The sequence below is a fragment of the Rutidosis leptorrhynchoides genome, chromosome 9 (genome assembly GCF_046630445.1).
Source record: "Rutidosis leptorrhynchoides isolate AG116_Rl617_1_P2 chromosome 9, CSIRO_AGI_Rlap_v1, whole genome shotgun sequence".
Lineage (NCBI taxonomy): Eukaryota > Viridiplantae > Streptophyta > Magnoliopsida > Asterales > Asteraceae > Rutidosis > Rutidosis leptorrhynchoides.
The window spans coordinates 224,707,432-224,719,600 of NC_092341.1; the positions used below are offsets into that span (position 1 = coordinate 224,707,432).

Sequence of the window (12,169 nt, forward strand, 5' to 3'; positions counted from 1 at the left end):
AGTATTCTATTAGTCAAACATAAAAGAATTTTGAGCAACGCTGATAGTGTGGAACAAACCTATTTTAAAAGTGAGAGAAAAATTGTGTACCAAGTTGTGAGCATTCATGCTTAACATTTATATAGCATTCCTACTAAAAAAATTTATGGTTGAGACAATATCACATTATCTTCATACACATTCCATCAAAAAACTTGGAATAATGAAATAAATAGTACGTAGTAAATGGCAAGCATTCCTACTCAATCAGCAAGGTCATCTATTACTTAAGTAATTCATCGAACACGTTATCTTCACGTATAGATCAACAAAAACTAATAAATATACTTAAAACTCTAAAACCAAAATTAAGAATGATGCTTTTAAAAATCCATGATTTCTTTTTATGTATAAAAGATCCTTAATCAATGACGTCCAACAAAATTGATGTTAACTCAAAAAAAAAAAAAAAAAAATCGAATATTAAGCACCACAAACATAACTTTATAAAAGAAATTCAAGTAACTTTACACATAGTATGATGGTGGTATATTTATATGATAGTTACCACAAGTCCACAACAAAAATAAAGCAAATTATACATTATATCAAATCTGCTTAATTCGACAACGTATATATGTTATATGTATAGATATATAGATATGAATATATGATTATGAGAATTGAGAAAAAGAACGAAGTCATACCTGATGGGGATCCATGAATTGAGAGTACTTATTGAACTAAATTAATTAAGAGTTTAAAATTATATTGACAGCTTACACGTGATGACGTTAAGCTTTTTAATTCCAGAGATACCATTTCAAATCTGAACAAACATGAAATAAGGAAACAATCCTGATATACGGAATATCTTTTAACAATATCATTTAACAAACAAAGCTAAAACCTTAAAACATAAAACTGAATGCAGGAACCAGAACCTATTGATTGGGAGTACTATAGAAATGGCTTGGATCTCGCATAGTTGATTCTTACAAAGAATATTACGACAGTATGTCTTCTTTTTCCTACCTTTAATGTTTATTCTCCCTTTGCCTAGACCATGTTTAGGCAACAGTTTAACTCATAAATAACAAAATGAGTTCTATACTGCGCTTTTTCTTGACCAATATCTCATATTCGTGTTGGATCCCTTTGACTTTATATTTAATATGAAACATGGATATTGAGCGTTGTATAGTGGAATGTGCAATGTCATTTTAGTCTATATGCAATCCTGCAAACATTAATGAGCAAATGAAAACTTAAGTATATGTCCGAAAAGATCAGATCTTTATCTGTTTAGGCACTGATCTGTGAATAATAGAGTAATGCACTTGGTATTTAATAATCAAGAGTTCATCGCTTAAGATAATGCTTTTCTTATTCTAAGTTGATCAGGTACCTAATGTGTGCATTTGATGATCCTCTATGAAATTTGTGATGACATCATCTTCTTTTTACAGGTGTTGAAATTCCTAAGTTTGTTGATAAGAAAACTCCAGAATATAAACCCAATTTTGATGCGCTGGTATGAAATTATACTTCACACGTAGTACTAAAATGTTTGTGATGGATTTTTAAACGTTGATTTAAAGAGGCCATTTTATTTATTATCTTTTGATATTGAAATGACAGTTGGTTGAACTGAGAGAGGCTGAACAGAAATCTCTTAAGGAATCGGAATGACTAGAGAAAGAATATGCTGATGTTCAAGAGCTAAAGGTAAGTCTAGATGTGTCGAAATAGGTGGGTCGGGTTGGATTGGGTAAGGGATCAAAATGGCTTTTGTGATATTTATTTTACATTTATAAAAATTATCTAGATGATCCTGTGAACATTGTTTTGTAACAATCAATTTTATTTTATACGTATCTAATATGTGTAACGACAATATAAATATATATACCCATTGTGATCAAACTTTCAAGTGTCTAGCCATTATGACCTGCTTGATTAATCAAGTGTTTCACCATTCAGTACCCTTTCAACCTTTCGCTGAACGAGCCACTTATCTAATTTTAATCATTGTTCTCCACTTCAATTCTACTTATAATGACTTGTAATGTTTTCATTTTTATAATATCATAAATTTCTTTCTATGATAACAGAAAAATCTTAGCATTATGACTGCGGATGAGTACTTCGAGAAGCATCCAGAGTTAAAAAAGAAATTTGATGACGAAGTCGGGCTACTAATTTTCATGGTGGCTTTTTAAGTTGAAACATTTGAATCAATTCCTTTTTGTTTTAGCATATACTAATATAGCAAGAGTAACAACGATAGTCGGTTTTTAGTTTGTTTGAGTAAATTATCTCGGAGTTTTGGACTCCATTATGATAACGACATCTACTCAACATTTGAGTATGATTGCATATGTTGTCATGTTGAATACAATTGCTGTTTACTTTTTGAACTCTAAATTTGCGCTCTAATTGTTGTACACAACTACTTTACACAAGGCCGAGCTCGATCGGATAGCTCAGTGTACTTTATGAATCGTCCAAGAAGGAAGACAATCAAAATACATAGTGCCATATGTTGCTGTCAGTTCCATCCTGCCATCGTTCTAACTTATAATTTATTAAGTATATATTTTTAGAATCTGATAAAATACCCGCGAATGCGCGGGTTATAAACTAGTTTGAAAATAAAAGAAGAGGCGTGTGAAGTATTCAGTGTTTATTTGATAGTTAATGTTTTTTTAATTAAATATTATAATGACATCAGCAATATGTCTTAAATTTTTTTCTTTTTATTATTTTTTATTTTTTAATAAAAAAATGCTTATTTATGATGTCATCATTTTATTTTACCATTATAATATAATCTATAGATAAAATATTAGAGAGAACTGAGTGTTTTCTGTGTTTTGAAACTAATCCGATAACGTGTATATATACTAACAATTTTATGGGCGTAAAATGGTTCAAAAAAACGGTCAGCCCCTAAAATTGATTTAAATCTTTTTAAAAAAAGTCTATTAAAAATTGATTTAAATCAGAAACACGGATTTTTCTATATAAAAACCCGGACAAAACCGGACCGGTTTAAACTTAACCAGTTCGGTTTTTTTATATTCAATTATCTTTAATCGATTTCGCTTTATTTTTCGGTTTTTTAAACCGGTTTCTTTTTTGCATCTCTATGTTAGTAGGATGTAAGCTCAGCTTGGTCTTTGTTGTATCTTTCAATTTTTCAATATTTTCTAAAAATTTGATATTAATTTAATTCCATTTAAAAAAAAAAAGGTAAAATACTTTAAAAATATTTCAATTACTATGGTGTCTTTTGATACTAAAATATGACAGGAGGAAAAAGACGAGGGTTGGGTCCGGTCTAATTACAGTAATTTTTTAATGCATTTAAATTTATGAGTTAATTTATCAACTTTAGAAATTGATTAGTTAATTAATGTCGTAGAGGTGAGATATCATGTCGATTACCACATGAGGGGGTCAACATCATTGATTGCTAAAGTAGAAATGATTATCGTGAAATAATCATTAAGGTGTTTGTTTTATGAGTTTTGAAATTGAAATGGGTTTTGAAAGTTGGCTTAAAACCAAATGAATGAGTAATTGAGATTAAACTAGAAACTGTCTATATGTCTGATACACAAAACATTGTAGCATTATTAATCAATAGTATCTAGGGGTATTTTCGTTATTTCAATTTTTTTTTTGTTTCCAACTATAAAAGAAGCAACTTTCGTAAAAGAACGAACCCTTCAATGTTACCAAAAATGTCGAAAAAAATTCTTTTTTACAAAAAAAAAAACAACTAACTTTTTTTTTTCCTCAACGAAAAAAATTCTTTTTACAAAAAAAAACTACTTTTTTTTTTCTTTTCTTCCTCAACGATAAAAGTGGCAACTTTCATAAAAGGAACAACCCTTCAGTGCTATCAAAAGATGTCGAAAAACATTCTTTTTTACAAAATAGATAAAAAAAGAAGCAACTTTCACAAAAGGAACAACCCTTCAATGTTAGATGTCGAAAAAAATTCTTTTTTACAAAATAGATCAAGACTTTTTTTTTAACTCGCATTCAAAACGGAGTCCCCGACGCGAAGCGAGGGCTCCACAACTAGTTAAAATCAAAATACAATGTTCATGGATTTACAAAAAAAAAAAAAAAAATAAAAAACCCCGCAAGGAAGAATACACCTAGCTTTGTCAACTTATTCTTTTAGATGGCATCAAACCAAGCAATGCAACCATAAGGGTGTGTTTGTTTACCTCGCTGAAAATTGAATCTTTCAGCATTTAGTACGTTTGTTTTTGACACCTGAATGACAGATGATGCTGAATGATTCAGATATTCAGTGTTGAACATTCATAGCTGATATAGTCTCTTAAATATTAAACACAAAAATTTATGTAATATCCTCTTTAAATCATATCAAAAGGGGGATGATTCTCTCACACACTTTTTTGATCCTCACACACCTATTTTAACCTTTTACACTTCTAATAATACTCAATTGGTGTGTGAGTATCAAAAAAGTGTGTGTGAGAATCATCCCCATATCAAAAATACTTATTAAACAACTAGTATATTCTAGTTATCATTCAATATAAATGTTAATAAGGTAAATAAACCTATATCTATTTACCAACCTATTTGCTCTTTTTTGATTGGTTAGTTACACTGTTCATGTTTTTGGTTTTGATTTTTTTTTTTTCTTTCTCTTTCTGATCACTTAAACTATACATGTATATCTATTACTACCTTATCTCATACCTTATCGACATTTATATATATTACCCTATCTATTAAAAATATGATGTTTAACTATTTTTTTTATTAATGTTTTTTCATTCATGTTTATTTTATTGTAATTATTATATCATTAATATTGTGCTAAATTTGGACCAGCCTTTAATTTTGGACCAATTCTAGACCCATTACTCCTTTAATTTTTATTAATTGGGCTTCAAATTAAACAGATTAATTGGGCCTTCCAGATTTTATTATTGTTACGGAGTGAAAAGCGTGCATCACTTAACAACATGCCATCACCATCGTACGAAGAAGAGCAGAAAGTCAGCATCATCGGACATCGAAGGATGTCTTGCATGTCATGTAATCTTAGCTTCCCTCATCAAAGCATGTGCTTAACTTCTCTATATTCTTTTCCTTTTTTGTTACCGAAAAAAGCTCTGCTCGATATTTGCTCTCGTCTTTTGTTCTTCACAGGTAACAATCACCGATTTTCTTTTAGTGTTTCTTTTGCTATTTTTGGTTGTAAGTTTATTGCTATTATTTTCCTGATTGTTTGGGTATTATTGTAGTGTTCGCTCTGTTCTTCAATTGCAATATGTTGAAATCTTAAGTCTGTATGTGAATTACATAATAATTCTGATAACGTAGGTAATCTTATTCATGTTTTTGGATATGTTTTTGTTATTATTTATCGTTCAATAGCTTCAAGTTGTTTTAGGGTTTTTTTGTTGATTTTATGTGGTGGGGGGTGGGGGGGGGGATTAGGTCTTTTGAATTGGAATTATTTTGGTTGTCAGGTTATTCTCAGAGAATCAAGGTTTGAAGAAGTCGTCGATTAAACAAGATGATCATTAGGATACATTTTCTGGTGCTGATTGTTATTATTATGCTTATTGTTGATACCTATTTCCTTATGAGGTAAGTCTTAGTGTATCAGCACAATACTAGAAGTATCTAGCTAAGAATGGGAGAGTGTTGCTGATTGATGTTTACCCTCGGAAAATAATCCCTGCAGACCCGGTTCACAAGTATATAAACTTGTGGGGTGGCTTAATCAATCTTTTGTCCGTTGAGCGCTGAGCTACTAGCCGGATGACTTCTAGTGAGAGAAAGTACTATGTGAGAGAGAAAGGTGAAATCTCTGCTCACAAGTTGTCAGAATGTCTGAATGTGGAAAATGATGACCCAAGGGGACACGTGTTAGATGATGATACGTTCTGTTATTCGTGATCCGAAATATGCGCTGGATGTGACGTTCTCCGGTCAGGGCTTAAGCGCTAGGCGGCCTTCAGGGCTTATGCATGACGGAAGCAGCCTGCACAGCGGAGAACGCTGGACGGATAATTTCACAAAACTGTTATTCTCAGTGTTCTTGATGCTAATTTCATGCAATCATTATGTCTTTATGCGCGTATACGATAGGATACACCATTAAGTCCCCCCCCCCAGTTTAATGACTTAAGCATTTGAAAAAGGATTAAGTTATTAAACTTGAAATTTGAATTTCGAAATAGGCCGACTCTTGGGTTTCCCGGAAGCAATAGGCACATTTATCGAATGAATACTGACCATACACGTGTATGGTTGAAAATAAAACCCCCAAAATTACCATCGGTCACAGCTGTCACATCTTCCTTCCTTTTTAACTACCAAGCAACCCTAATCGATATTTCACTTTTACAACTTTTTTCTTACCAATCTTCATCTTTTACCATCAATACCTTCTTCCTTTCCTGTTTTATTAAAACCTTAAATGACGACAACAAAGGATGTCACAAAGATTCACAGCAGAGTAAATGACAAGTACTTAGCAGTATTGTTGCGACATTTTCCAAGATTAGCTGGTGCTGAGCCAATAATTCCTGCAACTAATGCTAGAGCCTGCTCACCCCCACCTGGCAAGGTTGCTGTCTATGGCCATTCGTTCTTCAATTTTTGTTTGCGATTGCAGTTTACGCCATTCTTCTTAGAAGTTTGCCAGTTTTACGGAGTTGTCGTTGGTCAATTCGAACCAGCAGCTATGCGAAAAATTCTCATATTTGAGATGTATTGTCATGCGAGCAAAATAGTGCCATCTGTGCGGATATTTTGTTCACTGGTGCGTATAGCATCCTATGAAAAAGGTATGTTCACATTTAGCAAAGTTGATGGATTTTTAAGACATGCACTTGATCATCCCTGTCATGATTGGCACGATTCTTTTATTTTCATAAACGAGGATGTGATTGCTGATAAATACTCATCTGTTCGAGTTTGGCGTCAATATATTCATCCCGTATCAGTTACATTTCCAAGGTTAAATAGTAAAGAGAACACTTTATTTAAAAAAGTTAAAGCTGAACAAATCAACGATGTAAAATACGGGGAGCATATGCTTTCATTGACATCTGTAAGCTAAGATTGGGATATCTCGCAAGGCTATGCTTGTGTTCTTCTTGGGAGAAAAAGTAAGTGCTTACTCTTGCCATGTATTCGAATAAAATGCTTCTTTTTGTTTGTCCAACTAACCATTGTGATTTTTTGAACTTTGCAGAAATTAGTCCGCTTACCGCCATGCGGTCATCGTCTTATTCACAACTTAATTTCACCACACAGAAAATTATTGACGACACTCCCCTTCCTGAAAAGGATGCTGCAAGGGAGGAGGAAGAAGAAGAAGAAGAAGAAGAAATGGACATAGGTATGAACCGAATTGCTTCTAGAGAACGTCGTGCCTCGGGTAATGAGAATGATAACACTAAATTATGTAGAATACTAGACCAAAACCTGAATTTGTTTTCTTTTAGGCCCAGTACTGGTGGATTTTATAATCCAAACCCTTCTTTATACATTATGCCACCTTTGAAGTCTTGTGAGTCTTATTGGAACTCGTTTATAAGTAATAATTTCCCTTTATCTCCAACAGCTACTGCACCACACCAAGATAATAGGCTAGCAACTCTTCCACCTAACGCCAAGAGAAGAAGAACTGGTCAAAATGCTCGCCATCCGCTCAACAAGAAGCTGGCACTAGTTCTTCTTAAAAACAAATTATGCTTCCCAATCTTGATACAAATATACTTTCTTCCTTTCTAAAAGGACCACCACACTCTCACGAGGGTTTCATGAATTTCTTGAACGCCATGGTATGTCCATCACTAGCCCAATTTTTCAGCAACCTATCTGATGCAGATGCTAAGAAGGTTAAAGCACAAAGTATCATTCTTAACATTGCTTCTTGGCTAAATGACCTGCAACGCCTATCCGAATTGCAGAGCAATGAAATTACCACGAGTAAGGAACTATCAGCTGAAAAAGAGAAAATAACCAAGCTGGAACACGTAGCTACATCCTTAAAAAGGAATTTTGATATAATGAAGAGGCATTATGTAAACTGCAACAGTCAGAGGGCAGAATATAGTAAACAAGTGAAAGAACTATCTTTCAGAGAAAATCAACACTTGAGCAGGATTGAAGAATTAGTAAAGGAGAATAATGCTCTGAAAGAACAGCTTAAAGCCAAAGAGGATAATGAAAGACGTATAATTGCTGGGATTCCTACTCTTATTAAACGTATTTTTAACTGCCAGGCATTATCTCACAGGATCCGTGAGTTTGTCCGCCTTGCGAAATCTGCTGAACGGTTAAGTTTTTGCAATTTTATGAAGAGAAAACTACCAGAACTTCCAAATCCTCTGCCTGAGGTAATTACATCAAAGATCAATGAAAATGCTATCTCAGAAGCTGATGCAGCCGGTGCTTCAATAGAAAATATGAGGTTTTCTGATCTTGAAAATCTCTGTAAAAATCCGGATGTAACTATTGATGATGTATTAAATTATACCCCCTAAAATGAATGAAATAGCATGCTTTCAATTATATATGCCTTTCATAACTTTTAATAGGGTATATAATATTGATATTTTACTTTGCAGACATCATGCCTTGAAATATTGAAATAACGTTGTCCGTTATATGCTTTCCGTCATGAAATTTATGAGGAAAAATTATGTATTATCTTTGCCTTCGACTAGTTTGCAGGACGCCATCGTCCGTTATTTGTTTTGCTATTCATTTCGTGTATAGGTTTTATGTCATGACATTTGTAGATTCGCTTTAACGCTTCGATGCTTTAGTGAGTTCTACATGTCTCACTATCGATACCATCATTTTGAGTATGATTGTACTTCTACCACCGAAAGGTTATCTTTCTTTCTGCAGGTAGGGATGACACACAGCGATGTGACACCTGGGCTAATAAATCCTTGGCCGGATAAAATTTATGAACAATATTGCCATAAGAATAATTGCTGTTATTCATATTTAAAAAAGAAATTTTTACATTTATGACTATATCTCATGCATTTGACAGGTGATCAAGCTGTCCATGCATATAGTACTACGCATAAAATTTCTTTAAATTTATTGCATTCTAAGCTCTTTCGTATTGCTCGCTGGAAGGCGCAGCAAGCATGTATGATCCGTTCTGATTTACTTTTGTGACCTTCAGTGGCGGATCCACATGGCTTTGGTTGGGGTCATATGACACCATCAAAAAGAATTTGTGAGCTAGTAGTATATTATATTTTGGGTAGAAAGTTTTGAGTTCTTAATATTGACCTCATCAAATTTTGTTGTGAGCTAATACAGTGTCTTTTTACGTTTGGATGTTATATTGGTTTAACGACTACATCAAAAGAACAGCCCAAATGATTATTTTTACTACATACGGCCCATTATCATTTGAATCGTACAAATCGTTTATGGCTTGCTGTTACGAAAGCATATTGAAGTTTTATTCATATTCATAAAATAATATCACTTTGTTGAACTTGGTCGTCATATGTTAAGTGAAGCAGAGGCGCTAACAACCACAAATTCATTGAAGTTTAAATTTCGTTTAAGGTATTTATCGAATACTTGCTAAAATTTAAGGCTTTTTTAATATATAGGTATGAGGTATGATGCATAATTTAATTTGATAATCCTAGTCTATATCATAGTATCACGAATTGTTTATTATACTTATTTATACATTCTATTCTATTTAATATTGACTATAATTTTACTTATTTATATATATTCTATTTAAAATTCATTATCTAGAGATGCAAGACGCTAGGTAAATTTGTAAATTTGTTTTCAGCAATTAAGCTTGTGAAATTTGCGTAACCAAATGAATGATGAATTATTGAACGATTGTCTTCTTAGTAGAAAATAACTTGATTTTTATTTTTTGTACTCAATCAAAGTTTGTCAATACTTTTTGGGAATTAAGACATTTCGATGTTATTTTATGACACCAACCCGCTAAAATTCTGGCTCCGCCACTGGTGACCTTATAAGGTCCTTCCCATTTTGGTGCTAACTTTCTAAATTTAATTTGCCTGCTTGCTTCATTATCTCGTAGCACCAGATCACCAACTTCAAATTGTGTATGCTTCACTTTCTTGTTGTAATATTTTGCCATCTTATGCTTGTGATCTGCTTGCCGGATGGCGGCCATCAATCTTCTTTCCTCCAATAAGTTGAGATTTTCCCTTAATGCATCAGAATTAGCTTCAATATCAAATGCCATTATGCGTTGTGTTGGAACACATATTTCGGCAGGTATCACTGCTTCTGTACCATACACTAGACTGAAGGGTGTTTCCCCCGTGCTCCACTTTGGAGTTGTCCGGTGTGCCTATAGCACATTTGGCAGTTCGTCCACCCAACTAGTTTGACTTAATCCTAACTGTGCCTTAATGCCAACAACAATTTCTTTGTTGGTAACCTCCACTTGCCCATTTGCTTGAGGATGAGCAACAGATGTAAAGTTTTGCTTTATTCCCAGCTCTTCACACCAACTTCGAAATGGATTTTCTGCAAATTGCTTGCCATTATCACTGACTATTTCATTTGGGGCCCCATACCGGCACACAATATCATGCCAAACAAACTTTTTGACATTTTCTCCTGTAATCTTTGCTAAAGCCTTCGCCTCAACCCACTTTGTGAAAAAATCAATTGCTACCACCATGAACTTAGCATTACCAGTGCTTCTGTTGAATGGTTCCACAATATCAATCGCCCATTTGCAGAATGGCCAAGCGGATGACACTGGTATCAAATAATACTTTGGGAGACGCTTAACTATCCCATGTCTCTGACACTTCTCACATGTTTTTATGATTTCTGCAACATCTCGATAAAGGGTGGGCCAAAAATACCCTTGCCTCATAATCCGTGATGCCACAGTACGGAAGCCGGAATGTTGAGGACAAACTCCTTCATGCATCTCCTTGACTACCTTTAATGATTCATCATTGGTTAAACACCTTAACAGAGGACCATTGTAAGACTTTCCATAAAGAGCGCCATTAATCACTTCATACATTGGTGCCGTTACTCTTATCCTTCTGGCTTCCGCCTTGTCAATGGGTAACCCTCCGTCGTACAAATACCTTAAATATGGAGTCATCCAAGTTTCCTTGACACCTTCAACTATCGTCATAATTGGTTTTTCATGTATTGATTTTTCTTTAAGTTCTTCAACCAACACTCGTTTGTGCAAATGATCAAAGGTTAAAGTAGCTAACTCGCTTAATACGTCAGCCTTCTTATTCTTATTTCGAGGGATTTGCACGACCTCAAGGTTATCAAATTTCTTTGAGATTGCTTCTACCAACTTTACATATTGCCTCATTGATGTATCTCTTGCATCAAATGTTCCATTAACTTGCTGGGCCACAATTTGAGAATCAACATATGCCTTTAGGTTTGTGATGCCCATTTCCAATGCTATGCGTAAGTCGGAGACTAATGCCTCGTATTCTGCTTCATTGTTGGACGCATAGAAACAAAATTTCAATGCATAAGTATGCTCTTCTCCATCTGGACTTGTCAGAACCAGTCCCGCACCTGTTCCTTCTTCACTGGAAGCCCCATCAGTGTGCAATTCCCAAACATGCTGTTGTGGTACCATTTTATTTTCATGCTCCACTTTTTCATTTGTTTCCAGAAGAAAATCTACCAATATTTGTCCTTTAATTGCATTTCGGGGAGCGAAATAGATTTCATATTCCCCCAACTCGATGGCCCATTTCGCTATACGGCCAGATGATTCTGGACGACGGAGTATTTGCTTCAACGGTTGATCTGTTAACACCAAGATTGGATGACCTTGAAAATACCTTCGTAAACGTCGTGCAGTATGCACAAGGGCATAAACCATGCGATGAAGTGGTGGATAATTCATTTCACTGAGCTGCAATACTTTGCTAACAAAATATATGTGAAATGTCCCGTTCATATTGATTATAAACGTTCCATATTAATTGATTTCGTTGCGAGGTTTTGACCTCTATATAAGACGTTTTTCAAAGACTGCATTCATTTTTAAAACAACCATAACCTTTATTTTATCTATAAAGGTTTAAAAAGCATTACGTAGATTATCAAATAATGATAATATAAAATATACCGTTTACGCATGACC

The 12,169-nt window shown here is 34.0% G+C and overlaps 1 protein-coding gene and 1 pseudogene across 1 annotated transcript; one reads left to right on the forward strand and one right to left on the reverse strand.

The window, feature by feature from the left end:
* Positions 1–907: 907 nt before the first annotated feature.
* LOC139868551 (ATP synthase subunit d, mitochondrial-like) lies at positions 908–2,551 on the forward strand (annotated as a pseudogene).
* Positions 2,552–9,931: 7,380 nt separating this feature from the next.
* On the reverse strand, positions 9,932–11,656 carry LOC139868553 (uncharacterized). Its single transcript, XM_071856888.1, has 4 exons — positions 11,373–11,656; positions 10,933–11,135; positions 10,583–10,866; positions 9,932–10,375 (listed from the first exon to the last, which is right to left on the reverse strand). The coding sequence occupies exons 1-4, from the start codon at positions 11,654–11,656 to the stop codon at positions 9,932–9,934; spliced, it is 1,215 nt and encodes a 404-aa protein (XP_071712989.1).
* Between the last annotated feature and the right edge of the window lie 513 nt (positions 11,657–12,169).

Coding starts and splice junctions, on each gene's coding strand:
- LOC139868553 (XM_071856888.1), bottom strand. CDS start 11,656: ATGGTACCACAACAGCATGTTTGGGAATTGCACACTGATGGGGCTTCC. Junction 10,867..10,932: donor TCCTCAACATTCCGGCTTCC/GTACTGTGGCAT, acceptor GAGATGTTGCAG/AAATCATAAAAACATGTGAG. Junction 10,376..10,582: donor ATGGGGCCCCAAATGAAATA/GTCAGTGATAAT, acceptor AATGTGCTATAG/GCACACCGGACAACTCCAAA.